This window comes from Mastomys coucha, unplaced genomic scaffold, assembly GCF_008632895.1.
Source record: "Mastomys coucha isolate ucsf_1 unplaced genomic scaffold, UCSF_Mcou_1 pScaffold1, whole genome shotgun sequence".
NCBI classification, from domain to species: Eukaryota; Metazoa; Chordata; class Mammalia; order Rodentia; family Muridae; genus Mastomys; species Mastomys coucha.
Window position 1 is genome coordinate 58,516,476 of NW_022196891.1, and position 15,700 is coordinate 58,532,175.

General features: G+C 40.7%; 1 protein-coding gene across 1 annotated transcript in view; it reads right to left on the bottom strand.

The window, feature by feature from the left end:
• Positions 1-15,700, bottom strand: part of Klhl20 (kelch like family member 20) — a 44,934-nt gene that overhangs the window by 14,295 nt on the left and 14,939 nt on the right. The window contains exons 3-5 of the mRNA XM_031386825.1: positions 7,893-8,466; positions 1,689-1,847; positions 496-590 (exon numbers count right to left, since the gene is read on the bottom strand). Coding sequence (XP_031242685.1) covers positions 496-590; positions 1,689-1,847; positions 7,893-8,466 — 828 coding nt within the window. The remainder of the gene's footprint in view (positions 1-495; positions 591-1,688; positions 1,848-7,892; positions 8,467-15,700) is intronic.

A 15,700-nucleotide genomic window follows, 5' to 3' on the forward strand; every position in this document is an offset into this window, starting at 1 on the left:
AACTCTGTGGGAGGGGCAAGGGCTTCAACTCTGTGGGAGGGGCAAGGGCTTCAACTCTGTGGGAGGGGCAAGGGCTCTAACTCTGTGGGGGGGGGCAAGAGCTTCAACTCTATCTAAAATCTCCAAAGTAAAACTATGCTATTCCTCAGTGAGACACTGTGTATCAACGAGAGAGCCTCAAGGACAGACACACAGCATTACTTATTTCAAGAAAAATAATAGTAGAGGATTGACTTTGCAAAGGGAAACGCATCAAAACTTAAGAAATCTACTTTAAGCCACTTCTATTCCAATAACCACCACACATTAAAAAATAACCAGGAAAACTAATAGAACAAAATACTGGGAACTCAGTCCTCTCCTTCTTCTCTTGACCCTAGCCCACAAGAAAACCCTGGTTTGGGCATAAGAAATACAGCATTTTAGAAGCAATGCCAGTAAGCAGAGTAGCGGAACTCAGGAATGCTTATTGCTGGTTTTCTCACCCTCTCATACCTGCATTCTTCATCACTTTTAATGAGGGGGTCAGAGCCTACGGTGCCCACCAGGAACTTGGGACTAAGCAAAGGCAGGCGAACATGTTGCAGCACCTACGAAATAATAAATACAATCAAGGCATGAGCTCCCATTACACTTTGGTGGGATAGTAATGACTCATGCTTCCTGACTTGTGGAGCAAGTGTTTGGGGATCTAACTGGACATAATAAGTAAAGAAAGGTAGAAAGCATAAAGAGTGAATCTAAAATGTATTTTATTGATTCTGTAATGTAGACTAGTTACAAAACTAAAGCATGCCCCGTCTCTTTAAAACGCTACTTTTACCTTACAACAATATTATGAGCTCTTCTGTAATTGGACTCAAGTTCACTAACGAGCATATCCTGTTAGATTGCTAAAGGATCTGCTTTCCAGGGCTAGAGAGACTGCTTAGCAGTTAAAAGTACTTATTGGTCATAACTCCCAGCATCCACATGACAGGTCACAACTGTCTGTGACTCCAATCCCAGGGAATCCAAAGCCCTATTCTGACCTTTGTGGGCACCATGCACACATGTGACGTATATACATACATGCAGGCAAAACATTCATACATAGAAAATAATAAAATAAATATAAACAAAATACTTCCCCCTTATCTTCAATTTTGCTTTTTGTGTTGTCAGTTATTGGTCATCAACTTTAGTCAGACAATAATAAATAAAACTATTCAGAACTAAAAAATAAGTTTTAAGTAACGTTTACTACAGTATAGTACTATAAATACTCTGCTTATAATTGATTACTATTCATCATTACTGGAACTAACTTGTAAATAAAACTTTATTACAGAATATATGCACTGAAAAAAAACCATAGTACACGGAGGATTTGAAAGTTTTAGGCATCTCTTAAGTGTCTTGGAACGCATCTCCCTGGATAAGGAGACGATTTACAGTCACGACCAGAATGATCTTAAACACGTCACTGAGTAACCACTCAGCCTCAGCTCATCCATCCACTTCCTGTTCAAAATGTGGTTGGACTTGGAAGCTATGAGAGCAGATGCACTCTTGTTTTCTTTGTGATCTTATATGATTTCTGAATTGTGTAACAGTTCACAACGATAAGCAATCACATGTGAGTCAAAGGCTTGTAAGGAGAGTCATGACCTGCTTTGTTTCTTAGAGAAGACTTCTTCGCCTCTTACCTGGGGTAGCTGAGGACGTCTTTCCTGAATACTGTATTTGACCCAGGCCATCACTGCATTGAACACCTGTTCTTCACTCCGAACATTGAGCTCGTCACTAGATATTATATCAATGAGTTGGTTGGCTGGGAGTAACATGAATTCTTCACTCTCCATTACCTGCTCAGATTTAGGTAACAAAAAAGGAGACAAACCTATAAGCACAATTTTTGCTTCTTTTTTTTTTTTAAGTCACAGGGCAACATTATATACCACAATGGTGTTGATGCTTAAAACAAGGAGAAAAAAAGCAGTTCCAAAGGGGGACAAAGAATAGAAAATACACAAACAGCTTCTAAAACTAATTGTTATTAAGATTAAATGTTTTTCCCTTTAAGAAATTAATGAATATGCTGGGCGGTGGTGGCACACACCTTTAATCCCAGCACTTGGGAGGCAGAGGCGGCAGATTTCTGAGTTTGAGGCCAGCCTGGTCTACAGAATGAGTTCCAGGACAGCCAGGGCTACACAGAGAAACCCTGTCTCAAAAAAAACCAAACAAAAAAAAAACCCAAACGAACAAAAGAAATTAATAAAATAAAAAATTCATGTTCAAAATAAGCTGAATAACTATACTAAATTAAAGTTTCAGAATAATAAGAGACATCTAAAATGGCAGGAAGAGCTTCCAGGAAAAGGTTAGCTGAAACATCTTGGTCTCAGCTTCCAAAAGGAATGAAAATACATCGATTCTGCAAGCATGAATATAGTGAAGAAAGAATTAGACCAAGTGCAACTTTTAAGGACCAAATCTCTATGATAATATTCTTGTGAGAAATTACAAATACACCCATGCTTACTTTTGCCCTCATCTAGAGAACTGTCAGAATGGAGATGACATGGCAACTAGGCTATTTTCTTATACAGGCTGGCCATGAAAGTTAAGGTCTTGTATGTCTGTTGGTCATGATGTAACGGGCAGGGAGAAAGCAGCTATTGCTACCTTCTAGGAGGTTTCTCTGTTACACTACATGTCACGTCTGATAACACAGGCAGGATATTGTCAAAAGTTCAGACTCTGTGGTGTTTGTTGCCTTTAATGAGCACAATAGATTGTTTTTGGGACAGGGCTATTTTTCTTGTTCATCAAAAAGCAGGATATGATAGGGTTTAATAACATTTTAAATATTTGATTAAGAATGTTTTCTTCAAAATATCAGGGAAAATACAAACCACAAAATTAAGCAGTCAGAGGCTATAGTTATTACCTTTTTATAACACTATGCTGTAATTATGTGACTTTTTAGGCAATATAGTCAAAATGTAACCTCTACATTTAGTTACACTTAGTAACTAGTTAGCCAGATAGTAGTAATGAACATGGTTGCAATTCACTTTCTGTGGCAGGGTTGCTAGATTAGGGAGTGGACACCCCCATAAACCAGGACCTATCTACACATCAAATAATGTGCTGTGGAATTTATATGTAACTGGGAGCAATGTGTTTTATGTGGTTCTACAATGTCTAGAAGCAACATTTGGGCCTAGTTCTAACAAGAGTTCTGGCCTTCATGGCCTGCAAAACTTCAGGGATGGTTATATCTGACTGTCTACTTACATACAAGTAGTTCCCAGTTTCATCATCTAAGTACAATTTTGGTACCGTGTATCTTTTTTTTTTTTCTTTTTTCTTTGTTTTTTTTTTTTTTTTCGAGACAGGGTTTCTCTGAATAGCCCTGGCTGTCCTGGAGCTCACTCTGTAGACCAGGCTGGCCTCAAACTCAGAAATCCGCCTGCCTCTGCCTCTCAAGTGCTGGGATTAAAGGCGTGCGCCACCACCGCCCGGCAGTACTGTGTATCTTTAAGAAGGCCTTAACAGGGCTGGTGAGATGGCTCAGAGGGTAAGAGCACTAACTGCTCTTCCGAAGGTCCTGAGTTCGAATCCCAGCAACCACATGGTGGCTCACAACCACCTGTAATGAGATCGGATGTCCTCTTCTGGTGTGTCTGAAGACAGCTACAGTGAATTACGCTGAGCAAGCGGGGCCGGAGTGAGTGGGGCCAGCAGAGGTCCTCAGTTCAGTTCCCAGCAGCCACACACGATAGCTCACAGCCATCTGTACAGCTAGTGTACTCATACACACACACACACACACACACACACACACACACACAAAGAAGGCCTTAACATTCTTTCAGAATTTCATCAGAAGTTAACTTTCCCCCTCTAATACATAGATTGAAGACCAAATGTTACCATGCTGGGGGATACAGCCCAGTGGGGTAGACCTCGCTTACCATCTGCAAGGCTTTGGGTTCTATGCCCAACACTACAAACCACCACACTGAGATTTTTCTCTTGCCATAGTCAGAATGGCAAGAAAACATGCAAAATTAAATGCTGGAGAAAATGAGGGTAGGAAAGACCTCTTATACATGGTTACTAAGAATGTACATTAACTTATCTGCTATGGAAACTGGTATGCAAGTTCTCAGAAATAAAGAGAATGGTCTGCTGCATGACTTAGATACAAAATCAAAGGAATCAGTCAGGAGACAGCAACACCTCCACACTCATCTTCACAGCAGCCCTACTCAGAACAGCCAAGTTAGTGACTCAGTCTAGGTATCCATCAATGGGCAAACAAAGAAACTTCAGTACGAAGTACAAAACAAGCTGCTCATAGTGGCTTGTGCCAGCAAGCTCAGCACTTGGGAGGCTGAGGCAGGACTGCTGTCAGTTCACTATCAACTTGGGTTCCTTACTAATCTGACTCTTTTCTAGTTCCAAAATGCTTGTATTTACTTCAGGCAATGACCTTAATGTTAATTTTTAGAAACTTCCTGGTCATAAGATATACATATAGGTAGTAAATATATTCAATGTATGTTAAGCCTTCTTTGGAAAAGTTTATGAGTGTTTTGCCTGCATGCATGTGTATATATTACGTGCATGCCTGTGGTCCACGGAGGTCAGGGGGCCAGGGGCGTCAGATCTCTTCGGCTGGAGTTATCAGCTGTGAGCTGCCGTGTAGATACTGGGAATTGTAGATACTGGGACACTGGGAGTCTACGAAAGCAACCAGTGCTCTTAAACGCTGACCCATGCTCCAGCTCTTTGAAAGTCTTCTTAAAAGAAACAAACTCTGCACTTCTGACCCAGTGTCCTCTGCTAACCACCCTTCAGTACGGGGAAGGCTGTAAAGGCTCTCCCTTTTCACTCCAGGGACTGGTATAGATTATTTGACTACATTTAATAAACTGTTTTAAATATTAAAAAGTTTCAAATATTTAAAAAGCTGAATCTACCAATTTCTTCCTTTATGGCTTTTAGGTTATATCTCACTTAAAAGGACTATACCACAGCTTACTTACAGTGTTGAATTAAATTTTAATCTCAATCTAACCTCAAGGAACAGAAATCAATAGAAAGAGTTGCCTGTTCAATACTGAACATAGAACTCCAACACATGTTCTCAAATTCTTCTACTTTCTAGTATGTGTAATATAAATTCCAGAGAATGCTGAGTTTAAAAGTAGGTGTAAGGAGTAATTCTGAAGCCAAGTGGTGGTGGCACATGCCTTTAATTCCAGCACTTGGGAGGAAGATGTGGGTAGATCTTTATAAGTTTGAAGCTACCAAAAAAAAAAAAAAAGGTAATTTTGATAGAGTCTTTAAGTTTCCCCATGCTATTCACACCAGCAATGTACCTATGTGTCCACAGCCTCACCAAGAGGGTACATGATTACATTTAAGGATATCTGTAACCTGAAAGTGGTTCTTTGACCAGATATGGTGCATGTGTTCATAATCCTAGCATTTAAGAGGCTGAGGATCGCTGGTGTTGAGTTCAAGGCTAGCCTGGGCTAAAAAGTCAGACACCGTCTTAAAAAAACAAAGGTGGAAGAAAAAATACTTTACTGTAGTTTTGTCTTTCTGTTATTGTGAACAAACAAGTAGACTTTCAGATATAGAATGACAATTTGAATTTCTGTATGTGTGTGTCTTGTCTAGTTTTCTGCTATTCAAGGGTACAATCTACCAGTACTCTTGATGTATTAAGTACATTAACCTTTTGATAGTGATACAAACTGCAAATCTTTCCCTCAATTTATATTTGGCTTCTGTGTGTGATAAAATTAATAGATTTTAATGTTTAGCCTTTCTAGATTAGTCACTCAGAAATGCTTCATTTCAAAGTCATAAAGGAATTGTTTAATGTTACTGTCTCATCTCATGTTGAATAACTGAAAAATAGTGAATTTAATGAAAATTCTTTTGGTATTTTCTAAACTTTTTTTTTTTTTGGTTTTAAACTATTAATTTACCAAGTAGTATGGTACATAACTTGCCTTGTTAAATAATCTATCTAATCAGGAGGGAAATGCTGTAGGAAATCACTTCTATAGTGCACATGTCCTATCATGCCTAAATAAACCATGTTTTGGCTTAATTATCAGCTCTTCATGAAGATGATTAGAAAGAAAATCAACTTTTGCTGGTAGCTATAAGATTGGTCTTTAAAACTCACTAACAGGATTAAGGCAGGTATTAGAACATAAATCCATAATGCCACGCCCACTCCAATGAAGTCTTGTGATGAGCCCAAAAAGCTTGGCCACAGACTAGAGGCAAAAGCTTCAAAAGGAAGCCAGTTTCTTGGAGTTCATTCGTGGCATCCCCAACTCAGAGGTAGCCCAGATATGTCCTGCGAACTCACGTGCTAGGTGCCCACCAAGATATGATTTACTAATAGCTAGACAAAATTGAACATTGCTCTCTGATCTTTACCAATGTTCCAACATCTTAGCCAAACCCTGGTTTAGAATTTCGCAAAGAATGTTACCCATCCAGACTAATTGCCTTCGGCACTGTTAGAGAGATAGTAAAGGGGGTAGGGCATGGAAGTTTATAGAATGGGAGACTTATCCCAGAGCAAGGTCAAGTAGAATCCTCATTCTTAGTCATGAAAGGCAGCTGAACCACTCCTAGGAATTAGCAAGAATGGGACACGTCTGTACTAGCCCAGAAGATTAGTATAGTGGGCGTTTTACTAAGGATGGGTGGGACCTTGAGCCAAGTGTGTGTATGTGTGTGTGTGTGTGTGTGTGTGTGTGTGAGTGTGTGTGTATGTGTGAGAGAGAGAGAGAGAGAGAGACAGACAGACAGACAGACAGACAGACAGACAGACAGACAGAGTGCAACAGTCAGCAGCAGATTGTTTGAGACTAGCTTTGAGCTTCATGCGGTCCCAGGCCCAGAGCGCTTGGGCGGGGGCGAGAGGGTGTGTGTGTGTGCAGTGCCTGTCCAGAAGAGGTGGGTGCTTTAGACCCAGTGTGTTTCAGGTAGCCTCAGATGTACCCTGACCGCTGAGCTGCCACATTTTTCATTTCTCTTTTGTAATGACTGTAAAAGTTTGATGCCATTTTTGAGAAATACACTCAGATTCAGCACTCCCTGTGTTGTGTCTGCCATTATTTCTTCGCCAACACCTTGTTGACCTGACCAAGACCCTGTCTCCCCCCCAACCCCTCTACCCCAGTTGAGAGGCCCAGACTGGCCAGCCTGCGGCACATATGAATCTCTTCAATTAAAAAGCATTTACTACTACTACTACTACTACTACTACTACTACTACTACTACTACTACTACTATTACTACTACGTGTGTGTGTGTGTGTGTGTGTGTGTGTGTGTGCGCGCACACATGCTATAACATGAGTGTGGAGGTCTGAGGATAATGTTCTGGGGATGGAACTCAGGTTTACCAACTGAACTACCTACCTCACTGGTCCCCTACTGTTCTTTTACCAAATAAGTTATGAATATATTCAAACCACTTAGTACAACTTATGTGTGTATGTGTGTTGTGTGTAGGTGTGCAAGTTGTATATGCGCATATACACATGTGAGCATACACATGCATGTGGCACACTTTCCTCATCCATGTTTGTATAGAGGCCAAAGGTCAATGCTGGGTTTCTTCTATCACTCTTCACCTGTTTTTTTTTTTGAAGGTAGACAAGATTTTTTATTAAGCCTGAAACTGTTTCAGGTAGACTGGCTGGTCAGCAAGCCCCAGGATCTTTCAGTCTTTGCAGGGGTTACAGATGCCTCTGCCATGCTAGGGTCCTATAATTGGTTGGCAGGAGCTGAACTCAGGTCTCTGTGCTTGAATGACAAGTACTTTACCCAATGAGCCATCTCCCTAGCCCATGACTCACCTCTTGAAAGTTATGTTGGGTGAACTTGTCCGCAATCCTTAGTAACTCACGGCAAGAATGCGTATCAGCGAAAGCCCGAATGCCCAGACAATTAGAAGGATCTAATTGTCTCTTTAAGAATTCACAGCAGGCTTCCTGTATTTCTGCCAGCTGGAGGAGGCAAGCAGCAGGCAAGAGGGTCTGAACATTGCCCTCTTCCACAGTTATCTGGGAGGTATATGCAAAGTCAATCAGTAGCTCCATGGCCCTCTCATCTATGTCTCGGATCACTACTTCTGTCTGCCGGCTTTCTGCCAGCTCTCCTGTAAACATTGCTCGGAAGTAGGGGCTGCAGGCTGACAGGATGACGCGGTGGGCATATATCTTCTTAGCGCCCACAACTAGCACCACATCACATAGCTCCCGGTGCTTTCTCAGAAGGTTGATCACTTCCAAGGTTTGCCGAGGGTGCTTGTCTGAGATATAGGGCATGCGAGCAGGTTGGGGAACCCCTTCTGGCAGTTTGTTGGGGTCTCCAAGGGTGCAGCGGCTTGTTACATCCATTCCAGTCTCTCCTGGTCGAATGTTGGTACACCTACAGGAATGAGAGGATGAAGAGAGATGGAAATGTTATTACTTCTCTTCTTACTCTAAAGTATTCAGAAGAGGTAAGAAAACATGAAATTACCTGGAGGTTTTGGGAGGGCTCCTAGTGCTTTGTGGTCTGATTTATGGGGATGGAAATTTCTTTATAAAATGTTGGGAATTCTGGCTCCATGTTCACATAGAGGAAGGCCTTATGTGGAAGAGACGCTGCCTCAGTTCTGAGTTGTGTCTAGCCAGCCCATCTGTGAGTAGAGTCCTGCCTGACTTTGAGTTCATTTACCCTCTTACCTCTTGTGGCATCAGGACTCAGTTTCTTCCATGGGGCACTCTCACTGAAAGTTCTCTCTCATATGAACCCATGATTTTAAGTGTCAGATTATTTCCAAATATCATGTTCTTTTTGAAGAAAGTTTAAATTTAATTTTACAGCAAAAGCGGTAGTGAATGACAAAGGTTCATGTGGGGTCACAATCCAAGGACCACTGACAATGAAAAACTCAGCATCATCTCAAGAGTTATATTCTGGGGCCAAACCGGGATGTTAGCTGGGAACACTTGTTCCTCTGCTGGATTACTGAATTTTTCTTCTTTGGTTTGAAGTGGAGGAATAAAGGTATAAGTCTGGATGATTAAGGCACCTTAACAACCTTGATACCAACTACATGAGGATGACACTGCCTCTCTGACATTGAATACCTGCCTATGGGTACTATCTTTTATGATTTCAATGTGCTTTATTTTTTTCAAGACAAAGTTTCTCTGTGTAGCTGTCCTGGAACTCACTCTGTAGATGAATCTGGCCCGGAACTCAGAGATCCACCTGCCTCTGCCTCTCAAGTGCTGAGAAAAAGGTGTGTACCACCGCCAGCTTGTTTTTCATGTTTTAAAGTAAGCTTGCTCTTCTGTATTTGTTTACTAACTCTGTGTGTTTAAAAAGGACACGCATGGTATGTACTCACTAACCAGTGGACGTTGGCCAAAAAAGTACAGAATACCTAGGATGTAACCCAGAGAACTCAAGAAGGTGACGATGCTTTAATCCCACTGGGGAGGGAGAAGAAAATAATCACAGGAGGCAGAGGGTGGGAGAGGGGAGGGGGAGGAGAAAGGGGGAACATGATCAGGTATGTGGGTGGGGAGACAGGAGAGAGACCCTGAGGGCCAGCAGAAAGAATTGAAAGAGGCAACCTTAGGGAGTGGGAGGTGGGGGGACTCTCTAGAATGTACCAGAGACCTGCGAGGTGAGAGACTCTCAGAACTCAAAGGGAAGGACCTTAGATGAAATGCTCTACAGTGGGGAGAGGGTACTTACAGAGTCCACCTCCAGTAGAAAGACAGGGCATCAAGTGGAGGGATGGGGTTGCCATCCCACAGTCAAAACTTCTGACCCAGAATTGTTCCTGTCTAAAAGAACTACAGGGACAAAAATGGAGAAGAGACTGAGGAAAAGGCAGTCCAGTGACTGGCCCCATTTGGGCCTCAAGGGGAGGCTCCAAGGTCTGACACTATTACTGATGCTATGGAGTGCTTACAGACAGGAGCCTAGCATGGTTGTCCTCTGAGAGGCCTAAGAGCAGCTGACTGAGACAGACACAGATACTTACACCCAACCACTGGACTGAAGCCGGGGACCCCTGTGGTTGAATTAGGGAAAGGCTGGAAGAAGCTGAGGAGGAGGGCAACCCCATAAGAAGACCAGCGGTAGAAAGACACTTGATACCCTGTCTTTCTACTGGAGGTGGACTCAACTAACCTGGACCCCTGAGATCTCTCAAGACACTGACCCACCAACCAGGCAGCATACATAAGCTGGTCCAAGGCTCCTGATACATATACAGCAGAGGACTGCCTGGTCTGGCTTCAGTGGGAGAGGATACTCCTAACCCTAGAGAGACCTGAGCCCAGGGAGTGGCGAGGTCATGGGTTGGGGGGAAGACATCCTCTTGGAGATGGGGGGGGGGAGGAATGGGATGAGTAACTGTGGGAGGGTGGAACGGGAGGGGGATAATGACAGGACTGTAAAAAGATAAAAGCAATAATATAATAAAAGGACTGTTCTTAAACTTATAAATTTCTAACAGGTAATTTTTAAAATTAAAATTTGAATATAAAATAAATAAAATTTAAAATTCATAAAGGCATTTAAAATTATTTCTCTCTACAAAAAAAAACTCCTTCTAACAAGACAAATTAGACCTATAAAACTGTTTAAAAACTTTAATTATATTTATTTCCTTTTTAATTCTTTACAGTTATTTGTTCAGTGTGTGCGTATTTGTGTATGCATGAATATGTGGATGAACATATACGCCATGACACATGCATGGAGGTCAGAGAACAACTCGTAGGAGGTGGTTCTCTCAACACATGGGTCTAGGGAATTGAACTCAGATCATCAGGCTTGGCAGCAAATGCTTTTATGCGCTGAGCCATTCAATTCTGCTGGGCCCAAATTTAAACAAATACACACACACAGACACAGGCACAGTCACAGACACAGATCACACTTTTTAAAAATACAAAGTCTCTCTACATAACCCTGGGTGTCCTGGAACTCACTATGTAGACCGGGCTGGTGTCTAACTCACAAAGATCTGCCCAATCTCTCCCTCTCAGTGCTGGAGGCATGCAATACCTTGTCCAGCCCCAAATTTTAATTCTTAAGCTTAGTGTGACTGAAATCTTGATGCTTGTGACATTCCTAAAGTAGCTGGTGTTTATTTCCCCTTTCCCCTGGTGCTGCTTTAATACTTGGGCATGAAGCCTGTAACAGAGTTTATGCTACATGAGTAGACAGGAAGGAGAGAAGGTAGCTACAACCTCCAAAATTAAACTTACTTTTAATACTCAATTTCTTTGATTCTAACTTTCAAGGGAGGATGTAATTCATTTTAAGAAGTATTATCAGTCAGGCATGGCGAGGAATGCTTGTAACCCTAGTACTTAAGAGAATGAGTTAAGTGGATCAAGGACAGTCTTGGCTACATAGCAAACTCTTGTCTCAAAGATAGTTTTATTTAATCTAATAAAGCATGTGTCCAAAATATATAGTCAATTATAACGGTTCTAAAGAATTTAAAAAATTCAGAACATATCTGCCCACATACACACCCAAAATCATAGGATCAAAAGCACAAGGTATGTAAAGAATAGCATGGTGCCCTGATGCTGGGTAACTGCTGAGAACCAAGTAGAATTCAGAGGATTCTGCAATCTCTAAATGAAAGGAAAGCTTAAAATCAAACTTTGTTAATTTTAATAAGTGCTAGGTTTTCTCTAGTAAGAAAAGCTCCGAGTAACTTTAGTACAGCACTTACATTTCTGTTGCTAAATCAACATATCTTATGAACAGAGAGATGGTAAATAAACTAGTGCAGCTTGATCGTCAAAGGTGAAAGAGTCCACTGAATATCTGAGCACACAGTCACAGAGAGAAACGAACAGCGTGAAACATTAAAACTACTTTCCCTGCATAAATCTGGATCAAGAAACCATTAGTATTATATTTTATTATATCTTAAGATTTCTTTTCTCTCTTCATCAAGTCTAATACTTGATTGAGCACTAAGGCTATTTTACTATAAATTTCCTATTTATTATCTAAGTGTTTCAGCTATAGTTAATCATTTTATCCATTTTGTTCTGTCTTGAAACTGGGTTTCTATATCCAAGACTGGTCTGGAAGTCACTCTATAACTCAGACTGGCCTGGAATGCATGATATAATCTAAGATGGCCTTGAACTCCTTCCTGGTAATCCTCCTGTTCCAACCTCCCAAGTATAGGATATGCACTGTTCTGGGTTTAATTCCCCTGCAATGCCTTCCCCCATAATCAAATTATGTAAGAAGTTGGGCATCATGAGCAGATTACAGACATGGAGTACCATACCTGGCTTCTAGTTTCTTTAGCTCTAAAATGGGTATCCACTTCACAAAGATAGATGATGCATATAAAAGCTTTCCATCTAGTATTTGTAACACATTTGCAGTTTTGTTTTGTTTTGGTTTTGGTTTTTCGAGACAGGGTTTCTCTGTGTAACCCTGGCTGTCCTGGAACTCACTCTGTAGACCAGGCTGGCCTCGAACTTAAGAAATCCGCCTGCCTCTGCCTCCCAAGTGCTGGGATTAAAGGCGTGCGCCACCACTGCCTGGCTCACACTTGCAGTTTTAAATTAGAAATATTACTGTAATATAACCATGTAAAAAGTTTTAAAATAAGTTAGTTATACTTATTCATATAAATTAAAAATTAAATTTCTAGCTGGGTGTGGTAATTTGAATAAAATGCCTCCCACGGGCCAATAGGGAGTAGCACTATTAGGAGGTGTGGCCTTGTTGGGGTAGGTATGGTCTTGTTAGAGAAAGTGTCTCCACTGGAGGAGGACTTTGAGGTCTCATATGCTCAAGGCAGGCCCAGTGTAGCAATGTCTCTTCTTGCTGCCTGCTGATCCAGATGTAGAACTCTCAGCTACCTCTCCAGCACTGTGCCTGTCTGCGTGCCACCATGCATATTAATGGTGGGCAATTTGCCTAGGATATGCACTGCTCTGGGTTTAATTCCCCTGCAATGCCTTCCCCCATAATTAAATTATATAAAAAGTTGGGCATCATGAGCAGGTCTATAATCCTAGCACAAGGAACATGGAGGGAAGATCAGAAGTTCAAGGTCTCGTCTCAAAAAATACCAACCTCCCTCGAAAAAAAAAAAAGACTCACATTTTCAAAACATATTTGTTGTTATTTTACGTGTGTATGTGTGCGCCTGAGTGTCAGCACATGAACCACGTATGTGTGGGTACTCATGAAATCCATAACAGGCCATCAGGTCCTCTGGGACGAGGGTTGCAGGTGGTTGTGGTCTGCCCAAATGTGGGCTCTAAGAATAGAACCACTCTTAAAAGCTTCTAGACTAACATTAGATTAGATTACTTTGGGTCCAGGAATTCTAAATATAACAAGCCTTATTTAAAAGTCCCACATGTGTCAGAGCAGTTTGACTCAGCCAGGCTTTACTATGATAGAAAGAAATGTGTTGGTCTACAGGCATTCTTTACTTTATACATAATCTTCTGAAAGTTTAATTTTACACCAGCTATTTGGAAGTCTGGATTTTTCTATAACAAGAGTGTTATACACAGGATTAGATTTAATTATAAAATGAAGAGTGTCTCACAAGCAGCTAAAAACAAAACAACTGACAAGAAAAGAGTTACATACATTCTGCTTAGTCAAGAATGTGGGTACAAAGAGCAGGGAAAGGAGACCTCTTTTAAAGGTTATTCTGCAACTTGCTGCTATTGGTTCTGGTCAAGTAAATATATTAGGATGGGGTGGTAACAGCTGGAACTTGGGACCTGTACTTGTATATAAATACCCACAGTTGAAGTCTGTATGCTGGGTATTTCCTGTATATTAAGTATGTGTGGTTCAAGCTGTAATTCAAGGGCATCTGACATGCTCTTCTGCCTCTGAGGATACTGCACACACAGTGTATATACAAGGAAAATACCCATACACATAAAATAAAAATAAATAAATCTTAAAAAGAAACAGAGAGCTCGAGGCTACAAAAATTACTTTTCTTTAAGATCTGAAAAAGCAAAAACAAAACCAACAAAAGCCCACCCCAAGCCCACAACCTAAGTGGAGTGGTTCAAATATTTCAACATTTGAAATAAAATGCATCATCAGCTCATCTAGAATACCCTCTTCTACAGATAAAGCCACTTCCATTCCCAGTGACTTTCTCAAAGCCCCATTCTTTCTGAGCAGGTCTCCTGCTGCTTTAGAGTGAGCCATGGCACTCTTCCGGAGTCAGTTCCTGTGAGCGCTACAAGAAGGGCAAAGTTTGTGGGGTTGTTTGCAATTCAAAATAAGTATTCTTATTTGTCATACAGATTTCAGTACCACTCTCTTTAAAAGCCCAGGAAACTATATCAAATACAGACTGTTTTGATTCAATCATGGAGATCTTCACTAGTAAAATATGGGAAGTCAAGTAATTTGGAGAAAGAGGCCTACAAAATGGATTTTAGACTCAGCATAACAAAACTGAACTTAAGTTCCCCTTTTCTAGCTAAAATGATGAGATGATGTGAGATGATTTATTTTTATTTTTATTTTTTATCATTAGTGTTATCTGTGTGCACAATCGCACACACACTGAACATTGTGTTAGGAAATCAGGGATAATGTTCTGAAGCTGGTTTTCTCCTTCCGCAGTGGATTCTGGGGAATAAACTTAGATCATTAGGCTTGAGTGTCAAATGCACACCTGCTAATCCATCTTGCCGGCCCCCACATTTCAATACTATTTCTTAGTTTCTGAAACATAGCTAAGGTTCTATTATCTTTAAAGAGGTTATTTCAGTTAATCTATGGGAAGCAATTTTCATATTATGACCTAGAAATGGAGGTGTGAGCCCAGTAAACAGTAGTTTAAATAACTGACAAATGATTAGAATTTCACAATCATTAAATCATGAACACACAGAGAAAGAGAATCTATGTCTATCAGTTATATAATACACAAAGATTTTTGTGTGAACTGAAGAAAATTCAAATGTGCATCAAGAAGCAACTGAAGAACTGAATTATTTAGAGTGGGAACACATGAATAGTCAGAAAGAGGGCAAACAAGCTGCAGTGATAGGTTGGTGCTGTTTTCTAGAGCTTTAGAAGGCTGAGGTAGTAAACTGAGCTTCAGGCCAACTCAGTGACACAGTAGATCTGATTTCAAAACAAACAACCTGAACCAAGCAAGCAAAACTCCAAACCAAAAACATCCAACAGCCATCAACAAAACAAACACCCCAGCCAGAATGAAAGAAACTAATACAGTGGGTGTGCCCGTATGTGCCCATATGTCCAAACCCATCATAATGTATACATTAAATATGTGGAATGTTTGTACATTATGTATCAATAAATCTTATAGTTTGCAAAGGCAAAATACTGACGTATTTGTTCCATAGCACCCATAGAGGTTTGAATGTGATAGATATAAACTATTTAATTACTTTAAAGATTTGTGTTGTTGCATAAAAGGGACATTACACTGGGGCTTCCCATAATTTAAGTGAATTAGATCACTGCACTTCTTTGGTATTCCAAAGGTATTATGCTTCTTAAAAAGGGATAGGGAACAGAGAGAGGGCTCATTAGTTAAGAGCATGTATTGCTCTTTCAGAGGACCAGAGTAATGTTCCCAGTACCCATACTA